Source organism: Tiliqua scincoides, chromosome 4 (genome assembly GCF_035046505.1).
Source record: "Tiliqua scincoides isolate rTilSci1 chromosome 4, rTilSci1.hap2, whole genome shotgun sequence".
NCBI lineage: Eukaryota > Metazoa > Chordata > Lepidosauria > Squamata > Scincidae > Tiliqua > Tiliqua scincoides.
Window position 1 is genome coordinate 2,002,355 of NC_089824.1, and position 18,161 is coordinate 2,020,515.

The 18,161-nt window shown below is 51.9% G+C and overlaps 1 protein-coding gene across 4 annotated transcripts; it reads right to left on the reverse strand.

Moving 5' to 3' along the window:
* Nucleotides 1-770: 770 nt before the first annotated feature.
* ADCK5 (aarF domain containing kinase 5) lies at nucleotides 771-17,853 on the reverse strand. 4 transcript variants are annotated; one of them, XM_066625916.1, is made up of 15 exons: nucleotides 17,797-17,853; nucleotides 13,916-14,019; nucleotides 13,226-13,375; nucleotides 12,076-12,151; nucleotides 11,167-11,367; nucleotides 10,252-10,392; nucleotides 10,037-10,150; nucleotides 4,989-5,120; nucleotides 4,352-4,435; nucleotides 3,918-3,999; nucleotides 3,389-3,467; nucleotides 3,187-3,278; nucleotides 1,988-2,246; nucleotides 1,116-1,229; nucleotides 771-1,022 (listed from the first exon to the last, which is right to left on the reverse strand). In XM_066625916.1, the coding sequence occupies exons 1-15, from the start codon at nucleotides 17,812-17,814 to the stop codon at nucleotides 908-910; spliced, it is 1,761 nt and encodes a 586-aa protein (XP_066482013.1). In that variant the 5' UTR covers nucleotides 17,815-17,853; the 3' UTR covers nucleotides 771-907. The 4 variants fall into 4 exon arrangements, with proteins under 4 accessions (XP_066482013.1, XP_066482016.1, XP_066482014.1 ...); XM_066625919.1 differs by lacking the exon at nucleotides 17,797-17,853 and adding an exon at nucleotides 16,575-16,618; XM_066625917.1 differs by lacking the exon at nucleotides 4,989-5,120.
* Between the last annotated feature and the right edge of the window lie 308 nt (nucleotides 17,854-18,161).

The window sequence follows — 18,161 nt, forward strand, 5'->3', positions numbered from 1 at the left end:
AGCTCCGTCACAGAATGCAAGGACCAAAGTGCCACCTGGCTGCTGTCCTGCTTGCCACAGATCACTGCTGTGGCTCCCCAGCAACGGGGTGTTAATTCTGCCAATCCACTTTGAAAGCACTGGAGCTGCCATTCTGTGATGGTGGATCCCACAGGTCCAGTGTGAAGAGTGGCTTGTGTCACCTCTCATTCCCTCCTCCATAGTTGCAGCTCATTACTCACAAGGGGCTCTTGGTGTCTAACCATATTGGCCCTTGTGCAGTGGACCAGTTTGGCAGGACATTCACGGCACAGCAGCAGGAGGCCGGCACACTGGTCTTCAGTATCATTTGCCACAAACTTGTGTGTGGCATTTACCCTTTTCAGCTGACTGATAACTGCCTGTGTGTTCAGGGGTGGAGAGGGTCTTGCTTGCACCTGTCCCATCTTACTTGGTTTGGGGGAAAAGCACCACAAAGGTTCACTTTGGGGAACTGCTCTGTTATACTGAAACCTCCAAATATGGGTCAGGCCCTGTTGTTGTGGCACACTTGGTTGGTATTTGCATTCTATGGAGTCACAGCTCCACTGCCATTGTGTCTGGGTTCTCTTTACTCCAGGATGGGAAGAGAGCAAGACCTCTCCCCTTGACTCCAACGTCCCCTCCCCCAGAACACAAATGTTCCCTGTTACTGATGTGTCTGGTGGGAGGAGTGTCGGACACTGAGAGCAGCTCCAGGCTGTGCCCCTCTCTCCTCCTGTGTTATATCACCAGATATCAACAAAAGGGGCTGCAGTTTCTAGCGTTTTAATAATATAAAAAGGGAAAGTCCTTTTCTGAAAGTCCCCCTCTGTGCTCCGTCAGCCTGAGCAGGGCTACAAGGATCAAAACAAGATGGTTCTGGGTTGCTGTGCCACACCAAAGTGCACTATGCTTGCAGGTACTCGTAGATGCGCTCCTGCTCTTCACTCTTTTGCAGGAAACCCATATACACCAGGAAGCGGAGGAGAGAGGAGGTCAGCTTCATAGAGGCTATCTGCAGCCTGGGGGGAGGGGAGAGACAAAAAAAGTGGGGTGACGTGAGCTTGAGCTCAGGGCCATCTTTCTGGCTTGGGGGGTCTCGTGCACACATTTACCTGAGTGTGGTCTCAAAGATGAGGCTGTCCCAGAGAGCACGCACCCAGCGGAGGAGGAAGGTGCTGGTGATGCCATGTTTCTGACTCATGGTCCGGCTCCAGCATTGCACCGCACTGCAATGAGACAGACACGGGGACCTGACACAGAGGCCACCATGATTACGGTGCATCCCCTGTCTGGGCTTCACCACAGGAAGCTGCATATCAAAACATTGGCTGGGGGAACCTGAGGTGAAGAGCAGCGCAAGCACTACACCACAGCAAGCTCTGCCCTGCCCTGTTCCTCCCTGGGTTCACAGCAACACTCTCCACCTGAGGTATGTTTGTTCAGCTGCTCAAAATGGATCAGCACAGGAGCCTGGCCTCAACTGCGGGTGTGGAAGGGCCACATTCTCCTGCTGCCTGGAACTGGCTTACTGTTCTGCCCCAAGAACAGAAGCTGAGAGCTGCTGGCCAGCTTGTCAGAGATGCAGAGAAAACAGCCCTGACTACCATTCTCTTTTATACTATCTAAAGAGACCACAGGGAGCCTGCTGTCTACCTCTGCCATTAATCACACTGCAGTTGCCTGTCTCCATAGCTTCTAGCCTAGGCAGCAGTAGCAGCCTGGCCCCCACAGAAGGGTGTGTGCTGGTTTTTCCACCCCATTAGGAGTGTCTCTCCCACCTCCAGGTACCTCTACCTGAGAAGAATCACAGGGTCTGGCAGCTGTCTCTTGCAGCTTGAGATAATGGAAAGACCCACAGGGCTAGAAGGCTTCCTCCAGAACACAGATGTGACTCTCCCACCACCACTGCTACAGCCCCATCTGAAGAACAGGAGTCCATAATGCCACACCTCTTAGTCTGTGGCACTTGCGCTGGTCTGCCCACCTTTTGGCCATGATGTAGTACCGGTCTGCAGGGGCTCCTAGAGCCACGTTGATGCCTCGGACGGTGTTGATGTTACGGAAGACGAGGAGCATGGAGCGGGGCAGGTCCTTGAGCACCTGCATGATGCGGTCAAAGTGGTTCTTGGCCATGTTCTGCATGTAGACGGCCTCCTCTCGCGTCAGCACATTAGACAGCGCCAGCTCAGCCATGCTGATTGGCCGCTGCAGGAGCATCTCACAGAAGAGGAAGTAGTCCTGGGCTGGAAAGAAAGAAAGGCCAGGGGTTGGGGACAAAAGGCTGCAGGAGGCAGAAGCCACAGATGAGGAAGTGACACAAACCTGGTGCTGAAGCTTTGTCGACCCACCAGGCACTACCTCTGTCTGCCCAGTTGCAAGATGGGGATAATACTACTGGTAGAAAAGCTCACGAAACTTTTTTCCCCCCATACCATATAAAATCTCCCACGCATTTCTCTTTCAAGAATTCATCAAGCTCAGGCTGCAATCCTAACCATACCTTGAGGAGGCCTCCATGACTGCCCCCCCAACTGCAAGATGCAGCACATGCCCCTCTGGCACAGCTACATCAGTGCTGGAAAGTGGGTTAGGGTTGCGCCCTCAGTGATTCGTGTGTCTACGTGGAGAAAAAGGGTGCTGTCCAAGATCTGTGCTGAAAGCCTCACAGAACATTTTTCCTCCACTCTTAAGTTTAAAACCATAATACTGACCCCCGAAGGGATTTCTGTAATCATGACAAAGAACGTGCCTGACCAGGCTTCGGCCACTCTGGAGTGCTGCCGAAGTGCTGGATCTCTCTGGGCAAGAGTGCGCCATCTCCTTTGTGGGCAACACTTGCACAGAGTAACTTTTTTGAGGTTATGACCTCAGCAGGATTGGAGGCAGGCCCAATCCACTACAGTGCAATAGTCAAGGGAGGCGCAGTGTGGAAAGGGTGGGAGGGAAGCACGTCCCACTCAAAGTAACCAATGGAGAGCACCAAAGCAGAGGGAATACACCACACATCCTACTGTACTAACAGGCTACAGTGTACAGCACAACCCCCCACCCAGACCAGAAACACCCCTTGCAGCCCCCCCTTCAGTGTGGTGGGAGGGCAGAGGAGAGAGAAGGGCGCTCAACCATTTGCTCTGAGGTGTAACTGGGAGGCACTCAAGAGCTGTGCCAGTTCACTCTGCTCACCTTTCACACCCAGCTGCTGGGCACACATCCGCATGGTGCTGTCATCTCGCAGGATGATGCCACGCCAGAGCTTGCACAGGGCTTCTCGGTCCCTGGGGGGTAGTCACAGAGGGGGAGCTTTGACCACAGCTCCATGAGATGCCCCCCCGAACAGGATGGGACTGTATCAGCCCTGTTTCCCCCCCCCCGCCTTTGTTCTTACTTCTCTTGGAGGAAGTCATAAAGGCCATGATCAAGGAGAATGAGTTGGGCCTTTCCGTCAGGACCCCGTCGCACCAGCACTGCAAGGGGGAGAGAGGCAGCAGGCCGGGGAGTGAGCACCCTTAGCGAGCACCTTCTTCAGACGGACACCCAGGGAAGACCAGTGCCACAGTTCGCTCCCCATCTTCTGTTCTTACCACCCCAAAACCTCAAAGGCAGAACACCACCACTGCAATGCGGCCATGGAGCCTTCCAGCTTTTCTCCTCCTTCCCCCCCCCAACAAAGCCCCTTTGTCCTTCTCACTGTTCACAGTGGCTGCCGCAGCACTGTTTAGCTATCTTGCATGAGGCACACATCTGCCCTCACCCCACAGATGATGTGCGGCATTGAGGATCAAAGGCTGGCATAAGCAGCAGGCCGCTGGAGCTCGTCAGAAGGCGGCCTGGTCTGGCCCACATCACGGTTCAGACAGTCTTGATCTCCCACTGCGCCCCCTCCCGCCCCCTCCCCAGCTCACAGCCTTCCGTACCATTCCCAGGGTGAGGATCAGCATGGATGAATCCTGTGTAGAAGATCTGCTCTGCAAACATTCGGATTAACTTATCAGCTACCTGCAGCCAGAAACACACCCAGATGAGACTAATGCTGGCACCAAAGAGAAGGAAGAGCATTCAAGCCATCCTCAACAGTGGGACAGACAGACATTCATTCTGCCATGCCCACCACAAGTGGAGATGCTTTAAAGCAAGGGTAACGTATCTGGGCATACTTCATGCACAAATACATGTAGTTACCCGCTGGGGCAGGGGAGGAAAGCAGAGATGCAGCCCTCTCTGAGGTGAAGCACGCAAGCTCCAAGCCGGGGACCTGGCAGGATCTGGGCAGCTCAAGAGGAGATGGCCAACATCAGCTGTCCCTTCTCTTAATGCTCTTACTTCTTCCCGTTTCCTCTCACATACTCACATCCCCGAGATGTAGGCCTTGCCTCTGGATCCCCTCCACATCATTGATTTTGCAGCCGTCATAGAAATCAGCTGTCAGGACTCGCTTGGAGGAGGGAGAAAGTAGGAAGAAGGAAGGTCAGCCAAACACCTCACAACTCTTGCATTTTGCATTGCTGCCCTTGCCCTTCGAGCAGAGATACCAGGGCCAACAAGCATGCCCAGGGCCTCCCTTCTCAGTGGACCCCAACACCCAGGGGAATGGAGCCTCATGACAATCCCCAAACAGACCTATTTCCACCATGATTGTGGACCAGATCTGTCCAAATGCTTGTGACAAGGCTTCTGGAATATCCAGCCCACCCCCCCAAGCTCAAAACATATGACAGCATTTAAAAGAAGGCCACCGAAAAAGGTAACATTTTTGAACACATGTAACATATGCACAGATACGCACAGATGCACAAGTTTTAGCCTGAGGGATGCCTTTGAATGGGGGGGGGGGGCAGCAGGAATCCCATTTTCTCCAAACAGCCATCTGGTCTGAGGGAAGCTGTGCCCTCCCCAGCCCTGCTACGTTGCTGTCAGTGTGGGTGCCTCTTTACCCCTAGAGCGACCCTCCTCCTCCACCTACAACCTGCTCCCTCTCCCAGGCACACCTTGCTGCTCTTCTCCAAGTGCACGTGAGGAATCACAACAAAGCCAAAGTGCTCCAGGTCCTGGGAGCAGCGCTCTGCATTGCGGGCCTCAATCTCAAAGTCAAGCTCCTGAGCCAGAGTCCCCTTCAGGTCCTGGAGAAATAGGACAGGCTCAGACGTAGTGCCTGGACCACCTGGTGCAACACTGCAGAGGACGCTGGAATGCCCTTCGTGGATCCCACAGAGCCCTAGAGTTATGCTCCAGCACACTCTGACCCACAGCAAGCAATCCTGAGACCCACCTCAAACAAATCCTCTTGCAGGGGTACAGCCTCACCAGGCAGAATGACTTCCATCACCCAAACCCCAAGACCTACAGCACTTGTTTCACATCGCTCTAGACCAGGCATGTCCAACAGGTAGATCGTGATCTACCTGTAGATCGTGGAGGGGTCAGAGGTTGATCGCCAGCCCCACTTGGATCCATCTCTCCAGCAGCTTGCCCTGTCGCCAGGAGAGAGCTAGTGCCGGCAGGTCATCTGCCAAGGGCTGCTGATCCTTTGCCTGTCTTTTTTCCCTGCCTGCGGGAATCTTGCCTGCGGGTGTATTGGGGGCGCTTGTTGTTTTCGTGCCAATAGTTTGTGGGGGCCGTCGCCTGCTCCCCCGCTACGAGACGCCACAGGCCCGGCATCATACCTGGTCTCCTGCCTCTCAGAATCACCCATTCCTGCCTCCACCCCAACACCCTTTAGAAGTGTCTTATATACCAGGCGATATCCATTCGCCCGGGCTTTAACTGAATACACTTACCGTATTAGTTGTGTTGCGTGCTGGTCGTTGGTTGCTTTATAGTTCGCTTTCGTTAAACGTTTTCGGGCAGACACAACAAAGTGTCAAGAATTTGGTGATTTGGGCGGGCTTTTCCAATTTTGTACTAACTTACCTATGCCTTGCCTTCGAATTGGTTCAAACCACCGTGACTTTTGCTTGCCTCTGCAATTTTATTTTGCGTAGCCTTTGCGTTGATTCTACACTGTGTGCAGAATTTATTAAATCGTGTGTGGTGGTATTCGAACTTGTTTGGCGGTATTTGATTTTATCTGGTTTGCTGGACAGGTGTTTTGAGTTTTTTTTGATGATTGTTTGGTGGTATTTGGTTATTGGTGCCAGTATGATTTCTTATTTTTACTTTTAGAACTGCATGTGTGGCATCTCCAATCCTTGTATTGCACGTCATCCAGAGGTCTTCAGTTCATGTTGATCTTTAATACTTTGGGACAGTGAGTTTTGGACTAGTTTCAGCCAATGTTTATACTAACTTAGCAGATTTGGCCTTCTTACATCCAACCACCCCAGTATAATGAAGATAAGTGTTCCAAAGAAGAGCAAAACCTACCACTTTCATGATGAATGGGAAATGGACTACTTCTTCATCATGGTGAAAGACAAGTGTTGTTGTCTAATTTGTAATGCCCCAGTATCCTTGCCCAAAAAAGGTAAGCTGGAACGTCATTATAACACTCTGCATAGCAATGTTTGATGCTGATTTTCCACCCAAAAGTGAAATTCGTAAACTGAAGCTCAAAGAACTTAAATCAAAATTGGCTACTCAGCAACAGTTGATGGTGAAGCCAAGGTCACATTTGGTCAATCCAACCATAGCATCCTTCAAGGTCAGCAACCTGATTGCAAAGAAATGCAAACCTTTCACTGAAGGGGAATTTGTAAAAGATTGTTTTCTTGAAGCAGCTGATAATCTTTTTGAAGGATTTAAAAATAAAAAAAGATCATAGCTGCTATTCAAGATGTACAATTGTCAAGAAACACCGTCGTGCGGCAAATAGAAAAGATGTGTGGAGATACAACTGAACAATTGTTGGAGGATGTTTCAAATTGTGTTGCTTTCTCACTCCAACTGGATGAATCTACAGACATAAGAGACATAGCCCAGTTACTAGTCTTTATCCAGATGGTTTTTGAAGACCTCAGTGTTAAAGAAGAACTACTTGGAATGATTTCTTTAAAAGGGAGAACTACCGGTCAGGAACTATTCAGTTCTTTCCATTATTTTGTGACAAAGTGTAATCTTATTTATTTATTTATTTGATTTGTATTCCGCCTTTCTCCCCAAAGGGCACCCAAGGCGGCTTCCAATAATCTTCCATTGCATAACTTGTTTCCATCACTACTGATGGAGCAAGAGCAACGACAGGTGAGGTTAAAGGTTTCATAGCCCTCTGCAGACAGCATGAGGGCTTCCCAGATTTCCTTTCTTACCACTGCATCATTCACCAGCAAGTTTTGGCAAGCGAGAGACTCAATACGAAGACTGTCATGGACATCACTTTCAAAACTGTAAATTCAGTTCGTGGAAGATTACTTCAAAGACGGCTTTTCAATCTTACTCTTGATGAAGGGGCAGCAGAAATCATTTTGCACACAGACGTAAGGTGGCTCAGTAGGCACAAATTTCTGCAAAGTTTACTGAATGAAATAAGAAGTTTTTTGAAGGAAAGGGGAGATGACCAAGCAGAGTTGGAAGATGAGGAGTGGTTATGTGATCTGGCATTTCTCGCTGACTTTACAGGCGAACTAAGTGATATGAACCTTGAACTACGAGGTAAAAACAAATGCATTGGCGAGATGATGAGTACAATTTCATCCTACAAGAGCAAATTTGAGCTAATGATGACTGACCTTGCAAACAACACTTTTGATCATTTTCCTAATACGCAGGACCATCTGGGACAATATCCAAATTTTGTTTTTCAGAACGAGAAGTATGTGACTGAAATCTGTTCTGTTATCCAGGAATTCGAAAATAGATTCTGTGACTTCCAAAAAATTGGAACAGTTGTGGATTACTTGTCATGCCCATTCAAAGTAGATGTGAACATTAAAGAAACTGCAGCTGCTATCAGTAAAAATTACTCATTGAACAAGCCATCTCTTGAAAACGAAATATTAACCCTTAAAAATGACATTTTTCTCAAGACCCGTGCTGAGCAAGAATCGTTTTGGAAGCTAGTGCCTAGAGACAAATTTCCCAACTTGAGAAGATGCAGTGAAGCTGTACACTCCTATTTCAGTTCAACTTATTTGTGTGAATCTGCGTATTCCCATCCGAAAATGACAAAGAGTACACAACGTTCCAACATGACAGATGAACATCTCCAGGATTCCCTGAGACTGGCCCTCACGCAATATTCACCCAACTTCAGAAAGCTGGTGGATGAAATGCAGGCTCAGACGTCTCACTAATGAGCAAGAGCGAAATATTAAAGATTGTGCAAGATCAGCCTGGATCAATATTCGGCCTAAATTTAACACAAATTACTCAATAAAACTTCAAGAAAAAATATACTTTCCATTTCCCCTCACAGTTCTTACTGGATCTTCGTCTCTCTGTTTTGTTTTTGCTTAATTTGCTTAACAGCTGATCACATCCAAGTAAATGACAGAAGGTTCATTAAAAATGGGGGGGAGGGGAATCCTCCAACTTTATTGGGTTAAAATTTAATTTGAAACTAATTTGAAACTTAATTTTCATGGTGGTAGATCACCGGCACTTTTGGCCAGAAAAAGTAGATCACGACCTGTTCGAAGCTGGACATGTCTGCTCTAGACCAATGTTTCTCAATTGGTGGTACAAGTACCTCTAGTGGTACTTGAGGTGGTGTCTGGTGGTACTCTGTGGGACCTCTGGACACTTGCAGCGAGTTCAGGAATGCGACACAACAAGCAGTGGTAGGAAGCTCCAAAGCATGCTTTTCTGTGCTTGAAAAAGCCCTCCCATCCACCCTGAGCCTCTAACAGGTGTTTGTTGCATTGTATCTGGCCTCCCAAACCCAGAAGTAACTGGCAATGAAGTCACCACCAATTACTTCTGCTGGTATTTTGAATATTAGACCATGTAAAGTAGGCAGAGGACAAATGCTGAGAAACACTGCTCTAGACCATTTCCTGGGTGTTCAAGACAGGACCCATAGAAACAATACGTAATTAGTCTGTGGAATTCCTTGCCACAGGATGTGGTGATGGTGGTGTCGGGCCCAGATGCCTTTAAAAGGAGATTGGACAAATTTCTGGAGGAAAAGTCCATCACAGGTTACAAGTCATGATGGGTAAATTCAACCTCCTGGTTCTAGAAGTAGGCTACCTAAGAATGCCAAACACAAGATAGTGGCACCAGGATGCAGGTCTCTTGTCCTTTGTGCTCCCTGAGGCATCAGGTGGTCCAATGTGAGAGACAGGAAGCTGGACTAGGTGGCCCTTTGGCCTGATCCAGTGGAGCTCTTTTTATGTTCTTACAAATGCAAAATTGGTATCTGGTCCAGAATATCCAAGAGAATTAATTTTCACATATTTAGCTATTTGTTCCTACTCTCAGGTTTTGAAAAAACAAAACAAAAAACATTTTCACCTGGAGGTCAGATGCCAGCAAGATTCCGAGTTCTCCAGGTTGGGTGTTCTTGTAGTTCAAATGATTGCCAAGCTCAAATCAGGATGCTGTTTTTGAGCTTTTAAGCTCTATACAGTTCCAGACTAGGATATTTGAGGAACTACCTTCTCCCATACTCAGCCACCCATCCCCTAAGGTCAGCAGAGGAGGCCCTGCTACATGTTGCCTCTGGCGTAGGTCCAGATTGAAGATGATGAGGGGCAGGGCTTCTCTGTGGTGACACCTTTATTATGGAACTCCTTCCCACTGGGATTAAGCACTTCTCCCTCCCTGTTAGCCTTCCAATGAGAACTGAAGACTTTCCTTTTCTGCCTGGCCTTCCCTACTTCCCAAAAGTTAGCTGCTTTTGGGTTTTGTGGTTATATTCCATATGTTGGTTTGATTTATTTTAACGCAATATTCTTTGTTTGCAATTGCGGTAAGTCCCCTACTTGGGGAGAAGTCAGGTTCAGGAGGCCTGTTTGTTACTTGAAACTGACGTAGGTCAGAACCATTGGTTCTTCCCAACCCATTGCTCAAATAAATGAGACTGCAGTCCGTTCGCACAGACAGCCCTCACAGATCAGCAAGAGCTCTCCTCCCCGGAGAGAATCCAGGGGCTTCCTACCTTCAAGACCCAACTGAACCCAAAACTGGGGTGCATTAGCTCTATAATCTGTAGCAGGAACTCCAAAGTGCGGATGTCCCCATCAAACCGGTCCCTCAAGTCAATGTACTGGACCTGCAGAAGGGGAGAAAGAAGGTCAGCAGCCTGAAGTTCCACTGAGAGAGAGTGCTCATGGCCACAGCCAGGGATCCCCCCACCCCGGCTCATATACACACCTTCACAGCCACAGGGGTACCATCGTGAAGCCGGGCCTGGTGCACCTGGGCCAAGCTGGCAGCAGCAATGGGTCGGTAGTCAAACTCAAGGAAGAGCTGGTCTGCTCTGGCCTGGAAGTCTTCTAGGAAAAGCTCATCCACCTGCACCAGAGGGAGGCCGCAGGAGAGGCAGACAGGTTATGGTGATCAACTCTTGACAGGAGGTCTGAGATCCACTGGCAAGTCCCCCAATCACTAGAACGTGACCTTCCTCTTCCTCAGGTCAGAGCACACTGTTTGGATGCATAGGGCTACACAAAGAAGGGGGAAGTGGGGGGGGATTTCCATTTTCTAAACAGGTTTAAGAACTGAGCAACAGGAATTGAACAAGGGGCCAGACCCTTGCCCTGGGCCAGGGCAGCAGCTCCATGAGCCGGAGGAAGGCAGCTTGGGCAGGCCAGGCCTCGGTTCCCACAGTTTGTGGTCATCTACAGGGCTGGCTGAAGCTTTCTGGGTTCTCCAGTTGCAGGGGAGAGGGGAGGATGGTCCTTTCTTGGCCTTGGAGACACCAGGAATTGAATCTTCTGCTCACAAAGCAAGGGCTTCAGCAAGGGGTGGGGCCCCTCTTTCAAAAGGAGGTGCAGAAAAAAGCCATTGTGTAGGCAGGGTTAAAAACAGCATGGAGGACTTTGCTTGAACCACTATGTTTCTTCCTTTTGATCACAAGAAAGCAGCCACAAGAAAAGCCCGCACAATCGCACCTGAAGAACATACCTTCCGGGTGGGCCCTCCTCTCCCAGAAGCAAGCCCCTCTCCTTTCTCTGCAGTTTTCCTTTGGGGCATGACTGAGGAAAGCACCAGATGCCTAAGGATGTCTCCAGCTGCCCCACCCTGCAGCAAAGGCACCCACTCAAAGCCCACCCCTGATCCCTCTACCTCCTCGTAGCTGCTCCGGAGAGCTCTGTCCTCCAGCACCCGCAAGGTGGTGATGTACTCTCGGGGTAGGAGGTAGTTGAAGGAACACAGGCCTTGGCCCAGCTTGATGTAGAGCCCGCCGTTCTGGATGGCGCCATACAGGATCACGTTGGCCGCACGCTGGTGACATTCTGACATGGCTGCCATGTACTCCGGGCTGTTCTGACGACAGGGAAGACAGTGCAAGGGGCAGGCGGTTAGTCCCTCCCTGGCAGGGAGACCTGAGATAGCACAGCCTGCCCCGTGGGAAGCAAGGAAAGGTCACAGTGAGAGCAGGGAATGGGAAAGGGCAGGGACTACATATCCTGTAGCTCGCAGTAGGAGCACTTGCTACAAACTTCCACCTCCTCTCAATCCTCCACTCTGCAGCTCTAGGCAGGCACCTTCTGTCACAGAGAGAAAACATTCAGGCTAAGATGCTACCTTTCTAGATGCAAGGACTGTTGCAGTTGTCTTCTAACTGATGAGAGCATTCAACTTTCAGTTCCACACCCACTTCCCAACACTGCACAATCTCAGAGGATTGTCTCACTTGCTTGTTTCTGCCTTGCCTTTTTCTCCTTTAAGTGGCTTCTGGCCTCCATTAACCCAGCAATTTCAAAATGGCCGATGGCCAAGCAGCTGCACATGCCTCACTGCCCCACCTGCTTCCATTCAGACCCTCATTATTTGTGGCTCCTCTGTGGTTTCTCAAGGACCAAAGAGAATCCTGTGTATGTGGAACTAAGCTTACCTCCCCCTCAAAAACTAGGACTGGGAACCCCAGCAGGCCTCCAAGGGCCCAGCCCTCAAGACTTCCTAGCCGCCAGCCCCTGGATAGGAGGGCATCAAAGCTTTGGGGGAAAGCAGCTTGAGCTGCAGGCGCTGTACCTCATCCAGGCCCCTCAGCAAAATGTGGTGTGTCCACCAATAGTCCAGGGAGATCTGAATTCCCAGTCGCAGGGACCTTGGAAAAAGAGAAGGAGACACATGAAGGGAGCCCATGCAGATGTGGAGTGCTTGTCTGTTTCCCTGTCTGGTAGGGAAAGTCTAGCCTCCCGGTTGAGCTAACACCCCTCCCCTTCAGGACAGGATGACAGGCACATCCAGAAAGCCATAAGAAAAGCCTTGCTGGATCAGCCCAAAAGCCCATCTAGTCCAGCCCACCAAATGCCTCAGGGAGCACACAAGACAGCAAGACAAAATCTGCAACTTGCTGCTCTCCCCCACATCTGGCTTTCTAAAGTAGCCAACTTCTAAAATCAGGAGCTTGCACATACCAATCATGACTTGTAACCTGTGGTAGACTTTTCCTCCAGAAATGTGTCCAATCCCCTCTTAAAGGCATCTAGGGGACGTACCATCACCACTTCCTGTGGCAAGGAGTTCCACAGACGTACATGCTGGGTACAGACATGCTGGGTACAGAAATATTTTCTTTTCTGTCCTAACTCTCCCAACACTCAATTTTAGTGGGTGTCCCCTGGTTCTGGTGTTGTGTGAGAGGGAAAAGAGCGTCTCTCTATCCACTCTATCCTTCCCCTGCCTAATTTTGTATGTCTCAATCATGTCCCCCCTCAGGCGCCTCTTTTCTAGGCCGAAGAACCCCAAATGCTGTAGCCTTTCCTCGTAAGGGAGGTGCCTCAGCCCAGTCATCATTTTGGTTGCTCTATTCTGCACTTTCTCCATTTCCACAATATCCTTTTTGAGATAAGTGGACGCAATGCTCCAGGTGTGGCCAATTCTTGCAGTGGATTCCAAATACCAGGGTTTGGACCTGGAACATAAAATCCTCCACAGGAGGACACTTGGACGTACACAGAGTGCATTTCCCTCCCCACCAAGTGGTCCCACCGTGCCTGGGCAGGGAATAGGAGCTTTAGACAGAATCATGCCCCACATACCTCTTTTATGCATGCAGCAGTTGGGGTGCTCCAGCAGGTAGAAGGAAAGAAGGATGAGGACTGCAGGGGAGGGGAGTTGGATTGTTAAGGTAGACAAGTGGGGGGGGTGGGTCAGGGGAGCAGGCCAAGTGACGCACCTGACAAAGCGCCCTCCTCCCTCCAGCAGCAGCCTCATCTTCCGGCGTTCCGGCTTCTCTGCCATTGCATAGGTGGCCCCGGCTGCCAATGGCAGGCCCAACGCCATGGCCAGGAATGCCTTCCTCAGCAGCCCCCTCTGTCCACCAGCACTGCAGAGAGGGGGGAGGAGGGAACTGAGAGAGACCCAGACCAAGACGGGAGGCTTCTGCCCTCTCTGAAATGTGCCCAAACCCCAAGCCTCCCCTCTCTCTCACTCACTGGCACTTCTCATTTCTTGGGAGCCATTAATCTAAAATGGTGGTCACGGGGAACAGAATTTATAGACTGGAGGGGTAGACTGGAGATGCCACACAGGAAGATGGCGGGTGCCTGGCCTGCGGCTCAGGAGGCAAGGTCCCCTCTGGTGGCAGTCAGGAGGTGACATGAGAGCAATGATTCCCACCCACCCCACCTGCTGCCTTCCTTGGACTGACATGGAAGTGAGGCACACCACAGATGGGGGGGGGGGGAGGTAGGAAGCCCAGGCAGCACTGCCCATACAGCAGGCATGTGAGATTTTGGGTTGCCCCCATTTAGGGATCTGCTCTGCCTCACGCAGCTCGGAGATTAATTCCTCTATCAGGACAGGATGCAGGGAACCCACATTAAGGAGCACCTAACAGAACACTGCTCTTCCCATCCCTGCATACCTGGGTGGCAGAAAACTGGAGTTCTGCCTGCAGCGGAGGGCAGGGAGCAGCTGCGGGCTCTTCTGGAATGTCAGCAGGAGCCAGTGGAAGCGGCAGATCTGGACCTGCAAAGACAGGACATCGTGCGATTGCTGGAAAGGGTGCCAGCACCGATTCAAGAGCTGGCCAGGTGAGCAGGCAGAGTCACCTGCGTGAACGCAGAACTCAGTGCCTCCAGATGCAAGGATAACCACTATTTTAGGTGACCTGAAGGAGATCTTAACCGGGGCCTTGCTCTAGCCTCTCAAGATGGCGCCCAAAATGGTCTGAACATAGCACATTAAAACGAGCCTGTATCTTATTTCCACCTGGCCTTTACTCATGAACAGGCACACTTCAGTTAGCTCTTCAGGATCTGCAAGTGAAGCTGACCTGCTTGCATCATCCTGAAGTGGTGTGGATGGGAATCTCCAGGGCCTGTGAGCCAGCCAGCCAGCCAGCCAGCGCATACTTCGGGCCAGATGCACACAGTGTGCAAAGGTGGGTGACAGCAGACCAGCACTGCTAAGTTTTTCAGAGTAGCTTCAGGAAAGAATTTCGAGTCAGGAAGTAGTGGGGAGGGTGGGGCGTGTCAGTCCCCTCTACCACATTTCCTTTCCTGGTCACCACCAGGCAGCAGGGGTCGCAGCACAGCCCCAGCATTCTGGTCCTGCCATACATCTGCAGGCAGCATGTGATCAGCCCCTCAACTTCCACCCAACAGCCCACATGAGAGTGACTATTAGGACAGCAAACACGTCTTCAGGACACCAAGGCAGGCAGACCCCACAGGGACCAGAGTCTGAACCAGGACAACTCCACCTGCGCCTCAACTGTAAAAGGCTGGCAAATGTTCAGCATGGCTCCTTTGCCAAGTCCTTCATCTTTCCGCTGGGGGGGGCAGGCTGAGGCACAGGCAGCCGCAGGCTGGTGCAAAGGTTGCCATGTCCCCACCAGGGCCAAGGAGAGATGGTGGCAGCGGGGAGTGCAGGCAGGGCCATGTGGGTGTATGAACATCTTAACCTCATGTCTGACTCAGTAGCCAGCACAGACTGCACAGTCCTGCAGCCTCTGGTTGGCTGGCAGACACCCCTACAGAAGTTCTGTTGCAAAACAGCTGGCAGGAGCAGCCTGGAGAGGTGGGGGGGGAGAGGAAGGAGTGAAGAAGCAGCCTTGATCCCCTGTTCCCCAGAGGCTGCCAAGGTCACCAGACACTTTATCAAAGAGGACATCTGCAGGACAGCTCAAGGGGAGCGGCTGTGAGAACTGCCTTCTCCCTTTCCTTTCATGTCCACCAGCACTTACAATTTGTGCAGTGCCAAGAAAGCCAGGCATGGTGCAACACACAGGCAGAGCTGCTCTGTCGCAACAGGCAACATGCAAGAAGGCTCAGTGCCCACTGCAAGAGAACCGCCTTGCTCAGCGTTGGCAAAGCGCAGTCTACAGACATTCACAGCACTTCCCAGACATCCTCTTGACAACCCTTCCAAACCATCTCGAGAAGCAGGCGCAGCTTCCCCTGCCACACTGCACCGGGGGACGGGACAGGGCAGGGCTGCAAGAGCACATGACTTGCCCACAGCTTCTCAGGGAGCACACAGCACAGGCACAGTTCCAATCAGGGTGTTCTTTGTTCACCAGGCTAGCTGCTACGCCAGGGCAGATGCAGAGTGCAGTGTAGTGAGACCCACTGTGAGAGAGGAGGGCCTGCCATGGCCCATCACAGCTGCCCAAGAGGAACACTGGGTGCAACAAGGGGTCTGGAAGGGCCCAGGGCCAGATCCTTCCACTCAGCACAGTTCATCAAATTCAGAAACCAGGAGTGCAGGCTATGAAGGAAGCTCTGAAAGCAAGTGCACTAAAGGCAGCGCCAGAGTCACAAACGCACAAGACTTGCAGAAACACAACACACTGTGGAGGCTGAGGTGGGTCACAGTGCTGCAAAGTTTGAGAACCACTGTCCTAACCAATACCACCACTGTCTTGTCTCACTTTAGTTTCAACTCATTTTCCTTATCCAGTCCACTGCCAATGTCCAGCTGTGATTCAGGACCTTGGCTGCCTATCATCAGATGGACTCAGGATTCAGAGCTGTATTTCATTTGCATATTGAGCCACTTAATGATTTGATTTTGTCTGTAAACCACTTTGTGATCTATTTTGTTTAAAAGTGGTATATAATAACAATATTCAGGGCACTCAACTCTCTCCCCCTGATGACCTCCCCAAAGGGTTTCATGTAGATATTGAACAAGAGGAGAACAAGCTTGAATCCTGCAGGACCCCACAAGTCAATGACAAAGCATCCCCCAGTACTACTGTCTGGAATCTATCCTCCAAGGACCAGAGCCACGACCAAACAGTGCCTCTATGCTGCCCTAACAAGGTGATCCAGAAGAGTGCCATGGCTGATGGTATCCAACACTGCTGAAAAGTCTATCAGGAATTATAGGGAGACCCTTCCCCGCCCGGTTCCCAGAACAGGACCTCCAACGGGGTGACTAAGACCGCTTCCAAAGCCCAGTCAGAAGCCAGACTGAAACGGGTCCAGATAACCAGCCTCATCCAAACATTTTTGGAGCTGGGCTGCCACTACCTGCTCAAACACACAGGGCTAAAGACAGGTCTGTTACTAATTTACCTGGCACTGAAAAGCAGCAGCTTGAGGTTCAATGGAGTGGCTCTCAAATGAGTTTGAAATGGTCTTGGTGACCCCTGGGAAGACCCTCAGAAGAAGGGCTCAGAGGAGGGGCTGTGCTTTTGATGTTCATACTCTGTGCCACGGCTGGCAGGACCAAGGACACAAAGACAGAAAAAATGCACCTTTGCTGGTAACAGAAACTTTGTCCTGCCACAATTTGATTTCCAGCCACTTCACAGAGATTATTCAGTGCATCTTTGGAACGACCACGCTGGCTCCGCACTTTCCCGTCACGTCTCTCTCTGCATGGTCTGAGTGAGACTCATGAAGCCCTTTTGGGTGGGGTCCTCAAACCCCTTTGGGGAGCAGGATGACTTAAGCGCTTGGCTGGCTCCCTGAAAACGGAGCAGGCCAGTCGGGTTACGCCTTCAGGAAGAACAAAGTGCAAAGGACCACGAAGCAACCTGAGCTCCGGTCAGCCCTCCTGCAGGGAGGATGGGGAAAAGGAACACTCCCTTCCTTCTGGCCGGCCCAAGCTCTCCCTCCTCAAAGGAGAGGCAATGCGACACGGCTTGGGAACCAGAAGGCCCACTTCCTCCCGCTGGCATCCACTGCATGCCAAAGCCCTGGCGGAGCACCCGCTGGGTCCTGTCCCTGCTGGAGGGTGCAGGGATGGGCCTTGCAGCGGTGGCTCGTGCTCTGTAGTCTTGGCCATGCAGAGCCAGCCGGACCGTCCCCTGGACACCTTCGGAAAGCTCATGCAGACACTTCTGCGCGGACGCCTTCTGGCAACGGGCCCTCCTGCCGCTCCTGGTTCTCTGCTTCAGGGGTGTAGCTGGAGGGGCAGAGCACCCAGGCCGGCAGGCTGCCTCAGAGCAGCGTGCAAGCGGCCCATACGGCTGCGTTTTGCCCCCCAATGGCTCCGAAGGGAGGGGCCGCTTGCATGCCGCCCTGAGACACCCCGCCGGCCTGGGTGCTCCGCCCCCCAGCTACGCCACCGCTCTGCTTGTCGCTGTTGCACTTGGAAGGCGCTTCGACTGCCCGCAGGAGACAAGCGGGGTACAAATGCGCAGGCGCACCGGCCAAGCGAGCACGCCCCCTGCAAGAGGCGCCCGGGAGCGCTCTAGGCGCTGTCGCCACTGCCGACGAGAGGCGCGCCCGTAATGCCCCTAATAGCCGCGCCCCCCGATGCCCCCGTGCACACGGGAGGGGGTCTCCTCACCGTCCGCCGCAGCTCCATGGCGCCCCGCTCTCCCCGCCCGCCTGGGCCCCACTGCCTCCACGAGCACGACTAGGGCCGCGCCGCCCGCCATGGCCCGCGCCGATTGGCCGACCGGGAGGGAAGGCTCCGCCCCTCGCCCCAGCCTCGCGAGACCATAGGTCGGCGTGCAGGTTGGCCCACCCTCGACTCTGGCCCCGCCCCTCTTCTGCAAAGTGGGAGGGGCCACTGCTGGAGTGAGCGGGGCCGCCTGAGGATGGCCTGTGCGAAGCCCTGCCCACGAGCCGTAGAGTTAGAAAAACGCAGAGTGACGCGTGAGGGTGCAAAGGCGAGTTCTAGGACTTGCTCCGAGGCCAGCCAGCCTGGCC

Bases quoted from the DNA above. Each gene is read 5' to 3' on its own strand.
- ADCK5 (XM_066625916.1), bottom strand. The intron at 13,376-13,915 runs GTATGCAGGGAT...CCCTCTCTGCAG, and splicing joins TCCAGTTTTCTGCCACCCAG to TGCTGGTGGACAGAGGGGGC. The intron at 10,151-10,251 runs GTGTGTATATGA...CCCCTTCTGCAG, and splicing joins GTACCCCTGTGGCTGTGAAG to GTCCAGTACATTGACTTGAG.